The 23,628-nt window shown below is 41.3% G+C and overlaps 1 protein-coding gene across 19 annotated transcripts in view; it reads right to left on the minus strand.

Moving 5' to 3' along the window:
* camk2b1 (calcium/calmodulin-dependent protein kinase (CaM kinase) II beta 1) overlaps positions 1 to 23,628 on the minus strand; it is a 94,914-nt gene that overhangs the window by 13,378 nt on the left and 57,908 nt on the right. For 6 of the 19 annotated variants that reach the window (XM_051951331.1, XM_051951340.1, XM_051951332.1 and 3 more), the window contains 3 exons: positions 17,465 to 17,502; positions 11,548 to 11,616; positions 4,210 to 4,258 (listed from right to left, as the gene is read on the minus strand). In XM_051951331.1, the coding sequence (XP_051807291.1) occupies positions 4,210 to 4,258; positions 11,548 to 11,616; positions 17,465 to 17,502 (156 nt within the window). Of the gene's footprint in view, positions 1 to 4,209; positions 4,259 to 8,052; positions 8,098 to 11,547; positions 11,617 to 15,106; positions 15,140 to 17,464; positions 17,503 to 23,628 lie in introns of all 19 variants that reach the window. The other 13 variants (XM_051951335.1, XM_051951343.1, XM_051951342.1 and 10 more) reach the window with 6 other exon arrangements.

Here is a 23,628-nt window from a genome sequence, read left to right on the forward strand (position 1 = left end):
CCGACTCCCATCCCAAGGTGCCCTCTCCACTCCTGCCAGAGGGGTGGGGTGGTGGGGCTCCAATTTGGGACCTGGGTAGGGGTAGGATACCTTTCACTGTGTATGCAAGGAAAGCACAGTGTGTCACAGCAGATATAGGTGAAAAGTAAGTCACAATCATTTTGTAAAAATGTCAGTCAACATTGAAAAAGGTTGCCAATTTCTGAATGATCAATTTTCAATAAAAGGTCAAGAGAAAAAAGGTGCATTTTGAATTCAAACAGTCTACTTTAATATTAACACAACAATAACAAAGATCAAAAAATTAGCATTAACATTGATTACTCATTTTATGGATTTTCTGTAGCACATGATAGAAAAATGTAAAAAGCCAATAACTATTTCCCAGAGTCAAAGTTCATTTCTTTTTGCCAAATCTCTTTTTGCAGTTAAATAATATAGAAAACAATTAATGTTCAGACTGAAAAATATCAAACTGGAAAGTAATTTGGACTTTTTTGACTGAAAAACTGTTTAAATTGTCTGTAAAAACACAAAATAATTTACTGATTAAGGTGCATGGAAGGGAACCAGGATGAAGCAGCTGAGGTTAAAGTTCTGATTGGCTGGAGTGGAGCAGGCATCAATGGATGAGGATCTAAGCATACCCAGCATCAAGTCAGTCAGCTTCGAAGGTGGTGGTGGACAGAGTGGTGTTTGTCATTTGACTGCAAAGTCGGCTGCAGCCTCCACTAGGGGGAGTTGGCAGCCACGAACAATGCGAAAAAGGACAAATTTTTAATCATTTTTAAAGCGTGCTAGGCGGTTAAAGAACCAGAAATGGAACAGCTTGTAGTTTGCTGATGCAACGTGACTTGGCATTTTCATTATGTGCTTTCATGGTGGTTTGCATCTCAAGTATTAAGGTAAAACTAATAGACAAAGTTTGACTGTATAATTTGCTTATTGCTACCAATGGAGTGCCTATCGAACATACATATCATTTTATTGACCAGGACTATCTAAGATTACCCTATTGTCATAAATTTTAAATGACTAGCTTTCATAAAAACAATACGTAATGGCATTATCCTATAGATAATGCCATTACGTATGACTTAACATAAAATTAAATTATATTTAACTTATAGAACCAATCCTGTCACTCTACAAGGTGGGGATTTCTGTATCGTTACTGTTGTTCAGAATTTTCTGGTTTGAACTTGCATAGCTGAATTACTCCAATAATGCAATTTGTCGTTGTATAGCATAGAGCAGTTATACAGTGTTCGAGCAAAGTCACAAGTGAGCTGGTGTGCTCAAGCTGCAGCAAACAGGGAGGGATGGGTGGAAATAAAGGTAGGGACTTAATAGATCTGCACATTTTTAAGGAAGCAATAGTGTAGAGTTACATCTAATTTATTTTAAGGCAGTAAGGGATTATTTTCATGGAAAAAACTTAAATATATAACTTTGAAACAAAGAAATGAGATGTAGGGGGTTAAATCAGTGACCAGAGAGAGACTTTAAAATCATGTTGACTGTCCACACTTATTTGAAACATGAACTTTATTTGAGAAATTTTCCAGTTTTTATTTTACATAATTAAATACTTCAGTAACTTTCACTCTAAGCCGTTTTTGAATATCCAAGTTAGTAACGAAAGGAGATTTTCAAGTGCTGCTGTTACAATAAGCTTGTAAAATTAGCACACTTCCACTTGCATACTACCTGATAATTAACACTACGTTCTCCAGCCCTGGCTAATTTTTCTCGCAGACCTACAAGACGGCTCCTCCGCGGTTGCTAGGGAATTTGTGACATGGCAGCAAAACCTCTATAGGGAGGAGGAGGAGATGGAAGCGCACATTCTGTTCTGATGCTTGGCACCGAAACGATACATTCATGACCCGATTTAAACACGTTGTACTCAGCTGAGATGTGGAGAACAGGGGTGTTTGAGTGTTCTGGCACAGATAAGCAGAGGCCGAACACACACGCACAGTCACACAAAGACGCCAACGTAAATTCAGGCACGCACAAAGTGAACAAAAAAGGCTCGACACAAAAGCAAATTGTAGGTATTTGCTGATCTGTGCGATATGTCCTGCATAGACAGGTATTTCACAATTCCAGCCACAAATAGCACACACACACACACACACACACACAGACACACAAGCTGACACCCCACACAGGCATGTCGGTATTTCAGAGGTGTGTGCTCCACAGTATTAAGATTTCAGTCAAACGCCAAACCACAACAACATTACAAGGCCTCTTACATTTCACAGCACCCCATAACCTCTCACACACACAAACACACCTCCAGTATTTCTGATAACGCCCCATAAGGAAGCAATACAGCTGGGCTCCATGAGGGGTCAGTAGGAGGTTAGTTTTCAGCCTGGTGACAAAATTAGATCCCATCTAGACCCTCAAAACCACACAAGAGGTGTGTGTATTACTGCTATTTTCATACAACAGTGCCTGCACATATAAAAAAAGTCCTGCTGGATCTTTTGCTTGGTATTTATACAATTAATATTTGTTTCAATATGTGGCAATTAAATCTTTGAAACCTCAAAACCTGCTGCTGCACGTTGTCTACACCACTGTTCAAAAGTTTGAGGTCACTCAGGCAATTTCATGTTTTCCATGAAAACTCACACTTTCATTCATGTGCTAACATAACTGCACAAGGGTTTTCTAATCATCAATGAGCATTTCAACACCATTAGCTAACACAATGTAGCATTAGAACACAGGAGTGATGGTTGCTGCAAATGTTCCTCTGTACGCCTATGGAGATATTCCATTAAAAATCAGCTGTTTCCAGCTAGAATAGTCATTTACCACATTAACAATGTCTAGACTGTATTTATCACTCATTTCATGCTATCTTCCTTGAAAAAAATGCTTTTCTGTCAAAAACAAGGACCTTTCTAAGTGACTCCAAACTTTTGAACGGTAGTAGGTAAATGCCAAAATTACAAAATGTATTTTTGTAAAAACAGAACGAAGCATCTGATTTTTTCACAACAAAAAATAACAATCCATGAACTCATCATGTGAGGGTTTTGGAAAGTTATTCTACATGTAGAAATTAATAATTAGACAAAAACCAAACCTTGATTTTGTTAAAAAAAAAAAAAAAAAAAAAGTGTGCACTCCACTCCACAATGGTAAAGCCATCAGTGAGTCAGCTATGACTGACAGTCAAGTGACAAAAAAAATCATAGGGCTGGCTAAACTGGGAAGACAAGTACTGAGACAAATTTATAATGTTTGTAAAAAAAAAAAGTATGTCGAGTAAGTATTGATAAGACTTATTGCACAGGCCAACTCCATGCTTTACAATTTTCGTTCAATCAAAGAAATTCAATTTCTGTTTGATAGTTGCATCGTACTTTGCAGAAGACACTTCTGAGTTGTCTCTACTTGTAGCCATGGCTGTGTTGTTTCCATACAAGTGCAGGACTTTATATTGCAGTGAAAAATGAGCACACAGTCAGTCAAAATGTGACAAACGCCCAGAAACTGCTTGGGGTTAAAAAGCCTCTAATAAGCCACTCCGAAGACAAAGCCAGTCGCAAGAGTCTTTCCGCAGCATCTAAACACATTTGTGCCCTGAAGCTCGTGATATTGCAGTCTGGTAAACAACAGAAGCTCATGCAAAGCAGAGCTCAAGTTAGGCTAGTCAGTAAAAGTAATTTGTAAGATTTTCAAAGTTCCAACAATGTCATGAACTCATTCAGGTGCAACAATTGCATCATTGATAAAGAGCAACTTTCACTGTAAGGAAAATTCAAGAATCAGTTGAAAAACAGGAACACAGCTTGTCAAAATCCACCATTAGAAAGCTGAAAACTTAACAGGATCGACTGAAAGGCAATCAGCTAAATGCGTTCCACTTTCTGGTTGAGGGTGCTATCGGCTGACTGTCACACACTTGTCATGCACATGTTTTTATTGCCTCTATTGTTGCAAAAAAAACTACCCGTGCGACATTTATGATCACGAGAGGCACATGGTGGTAGAGTTCAGCAGTTACACAACTTGTTCCCTGACTGGCTGCAGCAATAAACAACCACACGGAAATGTCAAGTGATTATCCAAAACTCGTCAAGGCCCGGGAGCGTTCTGGCCTTTCATCTGCAGCACAGTAGGGCTTTTTTTGGGCTTTGGGATTTAGTCGTGTTGTGGAATTTTGTTTGTCTGCAGTCTTACCTTTCACATCTTCATCCTCCACGGTGGTGTTGCTGCTGTCTGATGATTCCTGGAGAGCAGAGATAGACGGTTAGTTCAGGTTTGAGCATAACAGGGCACTCTTTTGTACTGAAAACACATGAAGAGTATTTTGTGTACACAGGCAGAAGACGACCAACAGGGGATGTACTCCTATTGTAACACGTCGAGTCTCCACAAAACCAAAACAGAGATCAGTTAACGTGGTGCCAAACAAGGACAAAACCCCAGTTTAGTTCAAGTCTGCTTATGTGTTAGTCACAACCGTTGCAAATATTAAGATAAAACCATGCCACCAAAACACCAAACTGAACCCCAAAACCTGCCAGCAAGTTTGAAAAACATGTAATTTATTAAAAAGTGACACAAGTATACCATTTATCAGAGCCAGAAACTGGAACAGACGGATTTTTCGAGTTTCCGATGGTCCTTAAACGCTGTTCCGTTGAGAAAATGATCCAAATCTATACTTAAAATTGTGACTGTTCCTCAAAATCACTTTATTCTACGTCTCATCCAAACATTTGCCAAAAATAAACAACCACATTCTGTAATAAACAAAAAAACATTAATTTGGATTCAGTAGACTGCTACCAACAGTTACATGACAAACATTCATAGACTTTGTGGTTGAACTGGGCTGAACTGCAGGCTGTGTATAAAACGCAAATAGTAATATTCGTATACTGAACTAATTTTTATTTGAGTATTTTTAACACTTGTGTGGGAAAAAAAAAGTTGTACACGTTAATTCCAGGGGGTCAAATTCAGTATTTTACTTGTTTCCATGACTTATGACACTTTAACTGTCATAAAGGACATTTCTGAGTTCCTTCTATTTCTAGCCATGGTTGTGCTGTTTCTATAGAGTGCACTATTTTATATGAGAGCACAGTGAGTAACAATGTGACAGGAAAAAAAAAACAAAACCAGGAAGGCTTTAGAGAGTTAATCTATATTTGACTTGTTTTTATCCTTGGCCTGAAACCTCTTTCTTCTGCTCAAGGCGAAGCTTTCTGTGCCTCCTCTTCACACCAGTGTGGACAGATGACATCTTTCCTTCAAACTGGGAGCTCTCGTCTAATGCAGAAACTGACAGAAGCCTAATGGGAGGCGCTCCATCCATCTATTTCAAGGATGGAAGCAGGCAGGATGGATTCTCACAGGGCGATTAGTTGTCATCTTAAGCAGGGCCTTAGATCGCTCTAATCTATTCATCTACCTTTCCGTCTGCCTGGCTGTGTCTCTCTTCACGGGGCTTTCGCCAGAGGAGGAGTTTCTCATTTCCAATTAGCAGATTAAATGGGCCTAAATTCCCCTGTATGTTGAGGAGAGTTTAGAGACTCGGTGACCTCATTAGAAGCACACACGTGCACGAATAGCATCGCGAGCACAAAGCACAAAAGTGGTTTCGTAGCCTTTAAAAGAGCAGCTGGTGACCTAGGAGGAAGAAAGAATGAAAAGAGAAACTGTGTGTGAGTGAGAGGCAGAGAATCGTAGCAAGCGTCCTCAAATATTAGAGATATTAAAAGTGTGATTACACCTTCAGTTTGTTTTCTTTGGTCTGAATCATGGAGATGTTCTTTTGTGACATTCTGCATCTTATTAATTTGTTTCATCCTGCTGCTTTACAGGCAAGAGAGGGCTTGTAAATTATCAACAACATAAATATGACAAATTTGCTCCTGCTGGTGTTTATACTACATGAAGCCCACGTATCAACCTTCCAACATCCACTTTTTATGGAGTTTTCACCTGTTTGGGAGATGGAACAGCTAATAACAGAAGAATTGTAGGTTTCAATATGAAAAGTAACATCTTCTAGTTTCTAATAATGTGTTTGTTCAGCATGTGGACAAAACACACTATTTAAATAACAATAATTGGGGCGTGTTTTATACCAGAATGATGCAAATCACCATCAATCGTCTACATCTTGTCAGCTACACCTGCAGGACAACCTTTCCCTAAAATAAACAAAATGGTTTAACTGTGCAGAATGTAACGATATGTATTCTGTCCACGCTGACAAAAGATTTACATCTTTTTATGCAGTGATAAGCGTATTTGAAGTAGCATAAGTAGATCAACAGCAATCACTGTTAGGAGGCAAAGGTGTTTCATTACGTAATTCGATCTTCACTCTTGATTTGCCAGTACTTCGCATATGTTTATATTTGGTATTTTATTTGGTATTTTTCACTGTGGGCTCATTTTGTGATTACAATATAAAGTCTGGAACCTCTATGCAAACAGCACAACCACAGGTAAAAGCAGATATAATGCATGAATGTGTTCTGTGTAGTATTATAAAGTTGTATTGTCATAAATCACAAAAAATAAGGAAAAAAACATGAGTTGAATTAGAAAAAAAAAATCTCTACAAACTAGGCGTTTATCACACTGCTGTACACGGATATTTCACCATGCTTAATGTATCAACTTGCTTACCATTTTCTCCTTTGTTGACTTTTTTTCTTTGTACACCAAATACATTTTATTCTCCCCAAAACTATCCATATCCTGAAGTTTAGCTGAAAACTCAAAGAATTTTTGCCACGTAATTGTTGGCCGTAGCCGAATCACTCACTAGGTTGCACTGAGGATGCAGAATTTATTGTTTTTTAGAGAATTTTGTGCAAACGGTGTCATTTTGATATGTAGAATGAGGGGATTTTGCTGTCATATTAAGATTAACTTTGACATGAATAGTTCAATGAGTGTTGTTTTTCCAGTTTCTAGCTATGATAAATGATCTAAGTTTGTCAAACTTTTAAAGATAACGTGTCTTTCAAACACTGATGGGTCACAAAAATTTATATTCGGTTGTGTCCTGTTCAAAGAATTGATTAAATCACAGTTTGTATCATTCTTAACTGTCCAGATGGACTGAGTACTTACAGTAATGTGAATAAAGCAGTATTCTTCCCAAATACTTTCACTGGATGTGCTTGTGCTCTCTGAAAATTCAACACCATGAGGCTCTCTCTGCAGACCGACCCACAATCTAATGCAAAGGTCACTCTGCTGTGATGCAAAACCTGAATGTGGCTCTGGAGCAAAGTTATGTTCGAGTTCCCCTTGAGCTGTGAGCATTACAACTCAGCAAAAACAACTTGTGCAAACACACACGGGTATGATAAAATGCTTTGTCATGCCTACGAGGAAGGGATTTTACTGCAAAGTCATGCATGTTCATGCACAACCTCTAAACACACACTGCCTGTACCAACTCTTTTCAAAGTGATACAAGCCCAAAGACCGCTGACAGTGGTTATACACTAAGTTAAAACATTACTGCATCAGAGCTCTCTGACAACACAATCAAGATTCTATGAGCCAATAAAAGATGTTTTTGTACATAAATCATTAGCATTACTGCTCATTATGCTGCACAATGAGCAGAACAAAGAGAAGACGAGGAGGAAGCACAACAGAATGACAGTAGAAGTTGTAATATTTTAAAAAGAAAGTGCTTATGAAAGCTTTTAATCATTATTTTTCATTAATTTTTACCACTTTAATCAGCATATGCAAACTTAATTAGCTTCCTTAATCTGAATTTATGTGCGTCGTGGTCCCCCACATGGCAAACTAACACATTTATTTGTAAGGGGTTTTACTTAAACGGATAAACAGCATTTTCTATCCCATCTGACTCCTGTTCCCTTCATGACGAAGACATTTATCTGAGGAGTGTTAATATCTAGCAACACACGGACAGCCACAGATGCATGATATAAAGAAGGATCAGAGGAAAGGAGGAGATAAATAAGAGGAGGATAATGACAAAGGAGCGGGTCAGGACTGGGGAGTGATGTATACCTTCGTCCCATCCACTGGATTATGGATGACAGTTGTCTGAGGTTCCTGGAGGAAGAGGAGGGGAGTTGGAGGAAGATGGAATAAAAGAGAGAAAGTAAAGAAAAAGGGGCGGACAGGAAGAGAAAGAGAGAAAGAAAGAGAGCAGATAATAAACGTAGACAGAAATGGACCAAGTGTAAAATAATGGACGGTGAGAAAGAGAGAGTGACATGAATGTTGGATGAAGAGAAAGCGCTTGTTAAGGTCGGCAGAGGAGAGGAGAAAGAATCCTCCAAAGCGATAAGAGTGGGTGGATGAGCTGAAAACTGTAATTTGGAGTCAGTTTTGTTCTCTGCACACACACACACCAAGAACAGACACAACACTGAAACTTCGAGTGACGTGCTCTCACACATTTACACACTGTCACTAAACGATACATACGTTTCCCAGAGAAATTTCACTGTAAGCATGAAACTAACCTCAGCCTAACCTTGAGCAAAGTCTTTCCCCTAAAACTTAATAATTTGTCCCCAAAAGTTCCCACAATATAAACAGATTCATGTCTCCACAACATGAGACACACGCAGAATAAATAAGCACACAGCTTGTGGTAGACGCAGCACAAAGTTGCACTCTAACTACATTTTTCAACCTCAGCTTATCCAGCCTTTTCCTCTACATGACTTTTCTTTCTTTCTGCGCCGCCCTGCTGTGCATGCATAATTCTGAGCTGCCCTCTGCGTCCTAAATGATGGAAACATCCAGCGAATCACGTGAACTCTAACAGCGACAAACACACGAAGGGGAAAATCAGCCAGCTCATACAATATGCACAAAATGTGCTGTGACATAGATAAACACTAGCCTCGATGTGCTGCACAGCCAGCAGAGACACCGAGATGCCCCGCAAGATGAAAACGGGTCATTCTGTTCTTTCACACTCGTCTCCACAGAAAAGGCGATCACTGCCGGGCAGATACTGGCATCATTTCAGGATCCCTTTCTAAAAGAAGTTCGGTCACAAATGGCTGCTTGCATAGAAGTGGATCAGTCACTCGACAAGATTAGCAGTAGAACTTTTCTTCTTGTTCTCCTCGCGTCTCATATTGCAGTTTCTGCCGTCAAACAACCTCTTGCTATTTCTGCCGTGACTATGTGACATTTTTAGCACAATTAGTGGCTCCTCTCAGGACCTCTGTGGCTTAAGGCCCCACAGTGCTGCCTTCTTGTCACCCTCCACAGCAGGCACTGATTGCAGATGACTCAGTCTGAAGACATTTTCCCCCTTTTTCTGCAGCTCTCCACAATCCACCAGGAGCTGTTACTTAACGTACAGTAAATCAGAACCCACCGGTTCTACCCCATATCCTTTACAACTCCTCTCTCCCACCCTCCCTCAGTTCCCCCCCCAGGAAGTGACACCTCTGTGATGACCAATCATCAGCTGTCTGCCTGGTGATGATAGTGGTGTTGTCATGGCAACCGTCTCCTCAGGCAACAGGCGCCGGTGGCAACTTGGGATATGATGATGATGATGATGATGATGATGATGATGATGGTGGTGGTGATGATGACTGAGAACAAAGTACCTGGGGTGTGCAGATTAGGAGATTCAGGTTTGGAGGAGGAGGAAGGAAGGGTTTGACCGTTACACATCGCTGCTGACCTCACATCGACACTGCTGCTCCTCCAGCAACAGTTTGGATAAATTATTATATTTAAATGGCGTTTAAGGAAATACAGTACGCAAACCATTTTGTGTGTATGCATATGTATATATATATATATAGATACACATTCAAGTACATTTTCACATTTCCCTGACAAACTACTTCCAGGTCAGAAGATTAAGGTCACGCGAGTGAAGGCAGCGTGTCTCTCCATGGCCTGGCAGCTCTGCAGTGAACGAGTTAAGGTACCAAATGGCTAAACACTAACTAGCTCAGGTCCCTGGTAACAGTGTGGAGATCACAGCCGCCCTACCACTCTCTACTGCCTTCAAGGACCACAGAGAAAAAGACTCTTCTCCTCCAGTGCTTGAGCCCACACTTCCACATAGCCTGTGAGGCACATAAACTTCCCATCAAACACTTCTGAAAGCATGTCCACACGTGCTAAGAGGAGTGCTAAAGTTACCGTTGCATGCACGCTTCCTCAGAAAACGCACACATTCACAAAAGGGCAACTGCAAGCATCGTGAAAATATGCTCAAAAGACTTCACATGTTGCTCCATGTTAATGGCTCACTGACCAACAGCGTGGAACATATCATAAAAGATTATTACATACCAAGACCTCAGCTGTGTTGGTGAGATCATTAGTGTGGCGGCTTGAGCTGCAGTGATTTATGGCTGCATTACTGGGCATATAAATGGAACGATATGGAGAGCAGAAGTGAAACCAGCTACGTAGAACCTCTGCTTCACAAGTACGAAAACCTCATTCAAAGCCTTACTGACTGAATTTTATCACCATACTTCAAAAGTCAGCCCTGGCTCAGAGGCCTTCTCAACAGTATACATCTAAAGATTGTTCAACATTACAAAAGTAACTGTGCAAAACATTGTATGTAAAATGCATCTTGCAAGATCAATTCCTATTTCAGTGATAGACGTACTACACAAATATTGACCAAACTGTCAAAAATTAATACTGTTTGAGGAGGTCATCCCTCAATGTGACCCCACACACACACACACACACACACCCCAGATCCTTCCTCATCTGGACCACCTTAAACCTACCCAGGAATTAGTCTGATTCTTAGACCCTGTGAACATTATAGCTGTTTACCACATTAACCATGTCTAGATTGTATTTCTGATTAATTTATTGTTATTTAATATTCATTGAAAAAAAATGCTATTCTTTCAAAAAAAAAGGGCATTCTAACTGCATCACTAACTGCAACGATAAAACCACAAAAGCACTCAATCCTTCAGGTGCACCAAGATTCCCTCTTCAACTGCACTTTGTGACCAGAAACCTATAAGGGTTTTTATTCCAACCTGTCGGCCGATTTCACAGATTTCCAAACTGTCAACAGCAGAGGAGGAATTCTCTGAAATCAGCTGGTGGACTGTTTGGCTGGAAGGATAATCTGCAGAGCTCTGAACTCGCTCCGTGTTCACACAGTGGGGAACAGCTTCTGTACAGGAAGAAGGGGGTAAATTGCACTGACAGTCCCGGCAGGCATTGGGGTGTCTGGTCCTCTTTAGCAAACTCACATTGACAGAGAAAAAGGCACGGCAGTGCAATGCCAACCCAAATTCTAGTCACATATCATCCCCACCTGCCATGAAGAAACGTTTCCTGACACCACCTGCCGGTTTAAGACCTGCCCGACCGCTGAGGCCATCGCAGCGGCTCGGCAAAGATCAACAACAACCGACAACACAGACAGAGGATAAACAGGCAAAAGGTGAAGGAATAGGGGAGTGGGGTCGGGTGAAGGCAGGAGGTTGGATGGACAGATACACACAGGTGAAGGGGGAGGGGTTAGGAGGTAAATACCAGAGCAGGTGAAGGGATGTTTCCTTTGGGGCTGGTGACTATGCTGTTTTTGGTGCTGTTTGTCTGGGGCTGTGCAGGAAAGGAGAGGAAAGGAAGGAGACACAACAAGAGTGTTAACAGCAGCAAGAGGTGGGCTTGTGAGTGTGTGTCCATGCATGTGCAATGTGCATGTATGCGAGTTTGTGTGTTAGCACGTATCTCTGCACTGCTGCTTTCGTGACAACCCAACGTGAGCTTTTCAACGTGATGTCTGTGAAGTTTATATAATGTGGAGATTTGGGCCTATTTCTCTTTAAAATGTCTTCTGCCACCTTAGTACAGTGGGGTGTAATTTATTCTTGCATGTGTTGCTCAAAACAACATAAAAAATTAATTGGAACATGACTAAGTACATTTAGTCAAGTATTATAAGTATTATACTGGCAAAAACTGTAGGTATTTATACTTCAAATAGTCTTTTTTCTTGCCACTTTCTGCTTTCTGCTAGCGCTAACTTGATGGGACTCATCAGGTGACTTTACCTGCTTTGGACTCCACATCACATCAATCCAACTGTGCTGTTTGACCGCATTTAATCACCTTTACAAGTCCAGACAAAATGCTCTTCTGAAGGCGACACATCAAAGAGAAATCAGCCCTTTGCAGCCTTGATTGATCATAATTATTACTGCATTGAATCTATATCAGATTTGTAATCTTTTGAGAAATATATTAACTTGAAGCCAAGCCCTGGGTGTGGAAAGTGAATCACCGAAGTGAGTCACTCTAAGAAATCAGATAATATTACATAAATCTTAATCATGTGAGTCTATTACACCTCAGCAATTCCTATTCATCAGTGGAAGGTCAAGAGGACTCACAGATTACTTAATGCCCCATTAAGACTTAATATGGTGTGATGTGATGATGTTAAACGAAATGGCAAAGAAATCTGACATTACTGTAATGCTAATCAAGGTAGCAAAATTCTCATAGGCATGTCACAGGCATGAATTTTAAAATTTACAGATTATACGAAGGAGCGCAAGATTAAATAGAAAAATGTTGGTGTACTGTGCAGCAGTGCTGAATCAGTGAAACTAAAATAGTAACTGTTGGACGTTCTAACCGAGGAAAGTGAAGTAAAGTTGTGTGTATGGGTGTGTGTATATTATGAATTTTGTAAGCCACTGGGCTTACTCGGGAGAGGAGAGGAGAGGAGAGGAGAGGAGAGGAGAGGAGAGGAGAGGAGAGGAGAGGAGAGGAGAGGAGAGGAGAGCAAAGACAGAACAAAATGCAGACAAACACTTCAAACACAGCCATCAAAACACAAACCGGTATAAGCTGACAATAAGCTGACATATAGACATTTCACACGCATGCATAACATCAAAATCACACACAACCGTTCCCAAAAACCCGCACTGACGCACGCAGTAAACCAACCAAAGCTGTCGTCAGCCGTCACTCCGCTGCCTCTGTGGTGAGGCAGCAGCTGGAAATGTGTTCCTCATCAGAGTAATGATGAGTAGGTGAGCTCAGTCTCAGTCAAAGCTTGTTCACAGGATCAACTCAGGGCCTGTGCATTTGCGTCATGTTTGTTTGTGGTGAGAAAACTCCTTACGCTTCTGGATGGAATTTAAAAAAAATAACTGGCATGATGACGGCAGTCCTGAGATCGGACGATGGTGGAGAGGACTGCCGGTCACTGCCACGATGAACGCAAAACCGCAGTGATGCGATTCAGATTTCAGCAAACACAAACAGACAACGTACGAGGGTTGATCAGGAAGTTCCACGAATGTTTTGAGGTGCACAAAACGTGTCGCAGTGAGGTGCATTCAAAATTTGCGAGCAGTAACTGTTGATTAGTCAGGATGTCACCGTCGTATCAACAGCAGGACCTGTGATACGCATGTTTTTGTTGCCACTGACGGGCCAGCTTTTTGCGATGTTTTCCATCTACTGCAGGCGAGAGGAAAGCATCACTTTATGTGTCAGTCAGCAGCCGAAATGAGGAAACTTTGATGTTGAGGATCATCACAAGTGAGGGGAGGTGGGTCTGCGGCTACCAACAAGAGAAGAAACAGCAGCTTTTACAGGCCACAATTTTCAAAACCAGACAAGGTTCATCATCTTAGGAGTGGACCAGGAACACATTAGTTGTTTTCTTCAACATTCATGGGAATGAATCCCTCAGAGTTTGACTGTCAAGGCGGAGTTCTACTGGGAAAACATTAACACAATGATCCTAACAGTAGCGGGATGGCATGTGAGCTTGGCCATGAAAACACAATCGTCTCACATCACCTGCCCTCTTCACCAGATTTGCCCCATGTGACTTCTTCCTCCTCCCGAAAACGGAGCTCGAGTTGAAGTATCATCATTTAGACACAGGTTGGGAGATTCACCCTAATGGTGCTCGATGTGTTTACATGATCGGGGGAGTTACAAGCATTGCAGAAGGAGGAGACGACTTTCATAGTGTTGGTGGTCATTTCTAAATCAGGCATTCGTTCAGATTTTTCACAGGCGCAGTCCTGCTACTGTCTGATCAACCCTTGTACAATTATAAACGATTACACATCTTCAACAATCAACACCATAAAGGATAAAGTGTAATAATATCCACAGGAGGCTTTTCAGGTGGACAAGGAGGGCAAAGGGGGAACAAAGGAGGAAGAGGTGCAGATGAGATGACAAGTCTGTCGAAAACGGGGGAGTGTTGGATCACAGAGGAAAGAAATGTCCTCCGGGGCAGAAGAGAAGCCACAACGGTAGTAATCAAATACCCTTTCAATTCACTCAGCTGAAGCTAAAAAATGTATTTCTGTTTGGTTTCTTGTCCTGATGCAAATTTGGAATAATGTGTGCTGTAATCAGTTCTTAGAGATGATCTCAGGAGCATAAACCCAATTTTATTCCTATTTTTAGTTTTAAGTATGCACATTATCTTGTAATACTGAAGAGCTCTGAGCCAAAACTACAAGCAGAAGTGCTGCCTCTACTCCAGAAGTATAGCCCTGACAGATCTGGAGCAGCATTCTTGGAGTAACTCAGGTGGAACTAAAACACCCTGCTTCCATTACCCTTATCAGAGTAATGTCAGCGTTAGCCTTGTGGTCGTGCACTTTGCAAAGATCACCGCCATCCGTCAATCACGCAGTGTGACCGATGATTTGTTGTGTGCCTGGCATCTTCTGTCAATGAAATATGACTTTCATTTTGTCATTTTCTTTATGTGACATGGCAGTTGTGCAACTGCTCAGAATGTCTTCAGTTTATGCTCGGTTTCTGAAAGTCCTAACCAGGTGTTGCTGAAATGCATCACTTCAGGTGCACTGGGGGATTATTCCCAAGAAATGTCTACGGGACACCTGACTGCTGTTGGAATGAACATGTTTTAAAAATTGGGCACCACTGTCACAGATTAATACTGTAGTGAAGTGGAGGAGATTTGAATCCACTTAGGAAAAAGAATAAAGCCAAGAGGGGAGAGCAAACAGAAGAGTGAAAATGCAAGTGGAAAAAGGGAGTAAATAAAGGAGAGACTGGGCAAATGCATAAATAGCATGCTCACCATGTACTGGACAGTCGAGCTGGACTTGCGTTTCTGTTCTCAGGGAATTGATGGAGTTATTGATGAATGGGCAGATGGTGGAAGAAGGAGGATTGGGGAGAAAATAAATTAACCAAAGACAACAAGTGAATGCACAGGCATAAAAAAACAAAACTCATCAGTGAAAATGAAAAACATTGTACAGTTTGATGACAATGCAGGTTTCAATCCTGAAGACTTTTCCAGGCAGCTCGGAAAAGCAGAAGAAGGAGCAGCTCCCGCGTCGAAATACGATTATAAAGTTATTGCAGAAAGTGGGGAGTTGGAAGCAAAGACGAGGAATGGCGTAAGTGGGAGAGGACATAAGAGTTGGTCAGATGGCAAAACAGCGATCTGTTGTGCTTCTGTCAACAGTTTAAGAGCAGGAAACAAGATGGCGCCATAACAAAACAGCGAGACTTGGAAATGCAAAATTTATTCTGTCAGAATGCCAAAGCATTCTCCCCTATTTCACTTTAAATTTAAAATGATGGCTGCCTAAATACTTTAGTTGGTGCATGTCGCATTTACACATCAATAAATTAGAAGCTCGACAATGAACAAAAAAATGCTGGAAATTAAATACAGCCTCTGTGGCATATTATTATGAATTCAGGCCTAATGGTAGCAGGTTATCTGACTGTATAAGAGTGCGACATACAATACTTTGTAATAACAACAGACATACTACATGATTTTATTATGAGAATGCTGTTTGAAATCCTGAATGGAGTAGTTTTTTTATGGCAGCACAGGAGGCCAAAGGTGGTGGGTAACTAGTGCCAAAGAGAGAGGTCGCCTGCTTGCGCTGGGCAGGTGCTACAGCTGAAAAACGTCAGGTGCCATTACGCACCAGCTGGAGAGAGAAGGGGGAGAAAAAGTTGAGGAGAGGAGGTCAGAGTCGCCACGAAAACCAAAGGGCACGTGGGGGGAAGAAAACGAAGGAGAAACAAGAGAGAAGGGAGAGAAAGGAGGAAAAGCAGGGACGGCAACGAACGAAGAAGAAGAAGAAGCCTTTAGAAATGGTTTGGGGCGAGTGTGTGGGGAGCCTGTTGCTAGGCGATGAGTGCGCCGCAGTGGAAGTAAGCGTCTATTTCTGTCGTCTGAGTTTCCAGGGTCCAGACTGGCAGCTATTCCTGGAACCGGAGTCACATTCCCTGCTGAACCGACTGAGCAGGGAGGAACTGCAGGGGAGGGGGGCGCACGCACACACACACACACACACACACACAAAACCACACACAAACTCACTGCTGCACATGCACATGAGCATACTACACAAGAGGACACCCACGCTTACTTACACACACTATGTACGTACAGGCATGCTCACATCCCCCATTTGTGCTTATGATCTCTTTTGAACCTGACAAACAAGCGCGATGTATTCACACACACACACACGCGCGCGTGCAGTCGCATTTGCGTACACAGGAACCTGCATGTCCACGTGCATGTGCGCAAAGCTCAGCCTAACACAATGCATGATGCTGAAAAGCGTGAACGCCGTGTTCCACATTTTGTCGCACAGTATCATGCATGCACGCTGCACACACAGACACATCCATGGAAGCGGTGTGTGGGACGTGTTACCGCAGCGTGTGTGTGTGTGTGCGAGCAAGCGTGGGATGGTGAGAGATCTTCATTAAAGGATGAGCAGGAATGTGGGGTTAAAGACCAGATGGGGTGAGCAGGAGAAGGAAGCACTGAAAGAGGATTCAAAAATGGATGGATGAGAGGGAGAGGAAGTGATGGAAGAAAAAAATAACAAACGGAGAGCGCTGACAGATGGTTACATTTAATAATGGAGATGAGAGGTGGCAATGAGCTGTATAATGCCAAATCAAAATAAAGGCTGCTTTCAGAAAGATGTGCTACTTGAGGCTTTCGCAGTGGCAAGCGACGTGCAGGCTGATACAAGAGCACAAAAGCACTCAGCTACACAGGCACGTGTCCACAGATGTGTATCCAGAGTGGGGCTGCGGCTTTTTGCAAAAATTTACTGAGAATATCTTTAATTTATATTTTAAAAAAATGGACGAACTAGTGTGCCAAACTACTCAGAAAAAGCCAGCAGCCTTTGTTCAGATACAAAACAAAATAATAAAATAACAGTTTCCAAATATGCCACAAAAAATTAAACATGCACTGAGATTAAGACACATATGACATGAGACAAAAGCTGTTAAAGAATGCTTTAGAAGGCAAAAGTTAATTTGCTGGATCATAACAGAACAGGAAAAAGAGCAAAGAGAAAAAGGAGTCAGAGAGCCCAAGAAAACCTGAGCAAGGAGTGGAAAGGAGGAAAGGTCAGAGGAGTGAAAGGATGATGAACCTTACCTTGACATCTGCCTTTTTGTTGAGCAAAGTCTTGGCTGCTGCAGTGACAAACACAAGGGAAAAAAATCATCAGAGGTGCGGATGAGCAACAGTGACTCAATGTTTTCTGCAACATCTTTAACCTACATTAAAGCCTTCAGAGATTACATTGATTTGACTTTGTGAAATGGTGTTCCTTATTGCCCTCTGTAGTAAGACTGTCTTTTTTGGAAAGTAATAATCAGGTAAGAGAGCCTGAGGCTAAAAGAGAAAGGGCACCTTAGCACCCTGCACTTAAACTGTGTTTTACAACTGCAGCAAAGTGACTCTCAGCTAAGTAACCCTGCCACCTCCAGAATACACTAGATTCTAGGAACAGATGCCGCATGAGTAACTGATTTATCTACTAGTCATGCAACTTGCCTTGATCTTTGTTTTTTCTCGATCAAAAATTTGTAATTTTGATTAAACTGTACTGTCATTGTTAAGATTGGATTTATTGAAGCTTGTGCTGGGCTTTTTTATTTTTTTTTTTACAGTTGTTTAAACAGAAATGGATATAAAGCTTCATCACTACTATCTCTACTCGATGGGGGTACATACTTTTATAGATCAAAGAATGCATGGTCTGGGTCATAACGGTGGAGTAGGAATTATTCCAGTGATGCCTCCCAAACCTGAATTCGTCTTGAGATTAGCTACACAGCACGGTTGCTTTCGTCATCACTTCATGCTTCTTTTTTTGTTTTTTTTTTACTAATACAAAGACGTTGTTGTCAGTGAAATAAAAATGTACTCTGCTGTCATTGTTCCTCATGAATTCTTACGCTAAAGTATCCCAGTGGCTGCGAGGAAGATGAAACAAAGATGGCTGCCTTGCACGGCAGCCATTTAAACCCAACAATAAGCCCTGCCTTAAAGAACTCTGTGGAGGCCTTAAGGAGGATTAGTCTTCAGTCTGCTCTCTAATGAAGGGTAATGAGGGAGGATGGGGTTGAGGGAGGATGGCAGGAGAGGAAGAATGATATTGTAGACAAAGAACTTCGATGTGCGTAATACCCCTAATCCCATACAACAGTGGAAATGCGTGCAGACAACAGTCCCCAGGGTATTTACCATGACTGCAGTGCTGAAGCACGGATAGCAAGGTGGTCTGATCGCATTAGATAGATACATGTTCACCCAAAGGGGCCCAAAATCAGAGCCAGACTCTTTGTGGAATCAGTGGAGGCTGTAGGGATGTAGATGGAAGATTAACTACTAGCAAGACGCCAGATGTTGACGAGATTGGACGTGCAAATCAGTGCGTTTTTTTGCCACTTAAAAGTTGGTACCGAAATGCACTCGCAGGCTTGTCGGGATTGTACAGGCCCAACCGTTAAAACAAACACAAAAAAAGACTTCAGGCGTATGCAAAGTTGTGAGTTCTACATTTCACAGTTTGGTGGATTAACTTTTTGACTATTACGCATGTTTGTGTATATTCCTCTGTGTTAAAGCAAGAAAAACAGTATTTTTGGAAAGTGTACGCTTAGCTCTTTGTTCTATGAATGTATAGCAAAATTTCCTTTTTTTGTGATGGTCAGAGCAGACTACTGTTCTAAACAACAGGAGAAGAATCACTTGAGTATGTCAAAGAAGAGATACATTAAGATGGTTCTATGGGTATAAAAAAATCTTGGTTTACTTTCATAGACTTCTATTTTTCTGATAAGAATGGGCAACTTTCCACTGCAGAAACTTCACATCCTTCAAGCTTCCCTGTCAGGCTTTCTGTTTTCATTGTGGTGTAGGATCGGATGGTTTAGACCACAACAAGTGCACCAAACAACAACAAATAGTAATTACTACATGCAGCTCCAGTTCTATGAGCCCGTAGGAAATAGAACGGTGGACGGTTTGTTGTGATAGTCATATGGGGAATTTTACGTCAAGCCCGATACATCAGCTATTGCAGGGTGGTTCCTACCCCTGCGTTGGTACTTTAATGTCCCATGAAAACGACTGTGAAACGGGTTCCGCAGGGGCAGTTCTTGTGGATAGAACATATCCAAAAGTTTGGATGAACCTCAAACTGCCCACACAAGTTCCTGAACTGAAAAACTGACTACTGACTCTGCAGTTAAGAACCTAACACTGTTTCTAAAAGCTTAAACATCAGTGTTCTATAACTTATTTCTATAGACATCATTGTTTAACCTCATGTTAACAAATTAAATCATTTGAAGTAAATGGAAGACATCCTATCAGAATAGATCTCTACATTATGAATGAACAACACTAATCTGTCTGTTCGATAGTGGTGTCGCTACATCGTAATAAATAATTGAGCAAAACCCATCTGGGAAAAGTTGGTGCCTATCACCTGCCAGTTAAAGTACAAGACTCCTCTACTTCCTACTCCCATAGATGGAATCCTTGCTGGGATATTTTGGAGAGCTGAGTGCAATTTCAAGTCTAATCAGATGCAATCACATCAGTATCCAGCCATGTTATATAAAACACTATTTCTGGCCGTCTGGGATTTTCTTTCTTTCTTTCTTTCTTTCTCTCTTATTCCTTCCCTTCTTTCTTTCCATCTTTCCTCTCTCTCTCTCTCTGAACATCTAGCTCTAGTCTAATATCCTCACTTCCACTTCCAAGCATGTTCCAAGCATTGAATTTTCAACAGAGGCTTGAATCTGATGAAGGAAAGAGGTCAGCTAAAAGTGCAGTGGACACATTTTACCATATCTGAGATGGAGATCAAGACAGAAAAATACAAGGAGGATGGGATGTGCACAAACACATCACTGCCACCTTTTGTCCTAGCTCTGTTTTTTTTTTTTTTTTTTTTTTTACTTGTGATGCAGCATCTCGTGCTTGAAGTGAGGTTTGCATATTCAGCAGTCAAGAAGTGTGGGATGTGAGAGTGGCATGAATGTGCATGGTTGCATGGATTATTGTTGTGCTGTTCTTCCTCAGTCTCCTTCCCAAGGCTGGTTGGTACTGAGGAGGAGAAATGGGGTCAGAATAGTGTCGACTTCATTCTCTCATATTCTCTGACGACTTGGCAGAGGACGAGAGGACATGAGAACAGAGAGGAAGAGGAAGGAAAAGAAGAGTGGAAGCAATAAGAGTATTTCACTCTGCTGTCCGAACAACATTATTCTGTCAAATTTGCATAGCGGATCTTCAAAAAAACACAGAGAAAAAAAAAATTGAACTGAATGCTGCTAAAAATGGCTTTAAATTCCGGGCCTGATGATGAAATCTCTGTGAAAACCTGAAAAGTCAAAGGTGTCGTAGTTCAATCAATCTGAAGGTGTAGAAGCAAGGGGTGCTCCTTACCTTGCCACAAATTACACATGAAGCAAGAAGAGAGAGGAGGAAGAGGTTAAAACAAAATCATCACTGATAAAATCCCATTAAAAACACGCAGGATGCACCACTGCAAGAAAAAAGCAAGGATGGGCGTTCTCACATGAAGATTTAGCGGCAAAATGGAATAAATTATTGGTGGGACAAGTGCAACAGTGCCTCTAACTTTTTCTACACATAGGCCAAGTACTGTACTCCTGCATGAGGACACTGTGAGTTCTGGTGGATGCAGATTGTATTTGTATGAAAATGGAAGCTAGAACAAGGTCTCCTGTAAGCCAGTGAGGCAGAGCGAGGCTGATACGGGGAGGCAGCCCACTATAAATATTTGATTGGAGCCTAGTGGAGGCTGAGGGACACAGTGAGGACTGTGGAGTCCCAGTGGGCCACAGAAACAAGGACACAGTCACTACTTCTGTCTCCTTAGCTCAGTGCTAGACTGGCGTGTCAAGGTCTTTGCCTGCAGTTCACATTTATGGTGCTGAAAATACTGCACATAAGCGTGCTACTGAGCCATTACACAGTGATAACTAAAAAGATGTCCGGTGGCTCCAAAGAACAAAATCGTGGTGACTCATAGGTCTCTGAAGGGAAGTTTTAAAGCTTAAATTTCAGTTTAGCAGCTTTAATAATTTAAAAAAAAAGGATGAAGCAAGCTAGAGATTTTTTTTCAAGCAGTAGCTGAAGGACGAGCTGCTAAAGGCGAGTAATCACTGGATTTTTTTATTGGTGAAAATTAATCCTGTGAACCCCAAAACTCGAGTTTGTGAGGCATTTTTTCTTTGAACAAAAAATCTGCAAAATCATACAGTTAAAAAGAGCCAGAGATTGTAAAAAAAAGTCCCATTTTCAACTTTTTGATGAATTATTAATCATGACATGACACATTCCATCACAAATTTGAACAAAATCAAAGCTTAAAATAGGGATATTTTATCCAAATCATTTATTCAATGGCTTATTAAAAAGAATAACGCAAAAAAAAAAATAACGTTTTGAACTAGCAAGATTCTGTAAAGCTAGTAATGACTGTGACCAACCTACAGAGGGGTCACAAGAATGGAGGCAAAATAAAAATGCATGTAGTGAAATATATATAGTACTCTGAGAGCTACCATTTCTTTTACAGTATTAGTAACACCTGGGATGACCTGGAATAAAGTACATATTGATTGCATTTTGAATAAATAAATAATCAAAGAACCTGTTTTTTTTATGAGTTATGCCATTATAAGCTGTGGTAATTTTGAGTTCTCTCTAATTCTGTGAATGGTTGTGCTGTTCCCATTGAGTTATGGAAACATTATATTGCACTAAAAAAGTGACAGGAGCACAAAAGAACACATCTAGAAACTTCTTGGGGTTCAGAGGGTTAAGAATGCCTATTTTGCCACGTGTCAACTGCATGAGTAAACAGGAAACTGCTGCTTAAAGTCAGCCTTAACCAGTTGTTTCTGCATATTTTGTCTGAAAGTGTGTTCAGACAGAAGGTGATGCAAATTTTAGCATTTATGCTATTTTAACCACTGGACTGTGTGCGCACTTTGTTTTGATTCACCTTCAGCAGTGTCAGTACTTGCTGTACAGACAATAGCTGGAAGCTAGCTAACAACAGATGACGGCCTCAGCGTTAATTTTTTGGCTGAAAATGCTTAAACCTGCACAGACACTTCTTTGTCTCTATTGTGCCACTTTGAGCAAATTCAGCTGGAATTCCATGTTCCCACTGACCTCACAGTCTCAAAAATGTTGCCTCCCATTCTGTCTGAATACAGTAACAAAACAATAGGATTTAACAATTAAAAAGATAGTTGATGTCTGTACCACTGACCATAGCTTGTGGAAATACACATGTATATCACAAATACAGTAGGTGGACTACATAGGAGCTACCTCAGCTAACAGCACTGTGCAATGTTCCCCTTAATGCAGGAAGTTTAAAAATAATAAAGCTACAGGTTCAAATGTTATTGACTTTTTAAGAACAAGCCCAGCCTTGCATCATTTACAGTGTTCATCATGCACCAAAACTCCGTTGTGTTGCAGCGCATGCACCAGTCCAGTGCCCCATGCAGCATTCACCGACAGCTCTCGGGCAGTTCCATCCTTAAAGTTACAGGGGTGAACTTTCCAGTGTCATTGTGAGACAGAGAAAAGAAGAGAGAGGCAAAGAGGAGTGAGGGGGAAATGTAAGGTATGAAATCGTGATTGAGACAGAAAACGTGGGGGAGATACGAGTGAAGTAGTCAAAAAGTAATGGGGTGACTGAGGAGACAACAACAATCACCAGAGAAGTAGATATGTTCGATGATAGGAAAGGGAATGGGGGTGGCAGAAGTGAGTGGTAACAGAAGAGGCATGGCTGAGGTGGCTTGAAAAGAGTGAGAAGAAAGAGAGAATGTGAGAGACAGAGACGGGACAGCAGTTTGATTGGGCCAAGGCCATGCTCTGTGGCCGTGTCTGGAGATAAAGATGATAGGATGAACATGGGTCTGTGGCGATGACAGAGCAGTGATAGGCGCTGGAGTCACCCTACCAGATCTCAGAAAGGAGGTGACAGATGTGCTGACATGGAAAATGACAGTAGTAGCTCGGCTTCCATCCTTCATGTCCTTTACAAATTACAAAGTGTCAGTGTAGAATGGGCAAATGGAAACTGAAGAGAGTTTCAGAGTTGTTTTGCTCAATAGACAAGTTTAGCAAAAAGAAAAGCAGATGTGCACTTGTCATTTATTTAAAGTGAAATGGGTTCATATTATAGCTTTAGCTTGTTGGTGAAATAATATTTCAGTTCCTTGAAAAGCTATCAATACTGTCATGTTCGC

Source organism: Acanthochromis polyacanthus, chromosome 7 (assembly GCF_021347895.1).
Source record: "Acanthochromis polyacanthus isolate Apoly-LR-REF ecotype Palm Island chromosome 7, KAUST_Apoly_ChrSc, whole genome shotgun sequence".
Lineage (NCBI taxonomy): Eukaryota > Metazoa > Chordata > Actinopteri > Pomacentridae > Acanthochromis > Acanthochromis polyacanthus.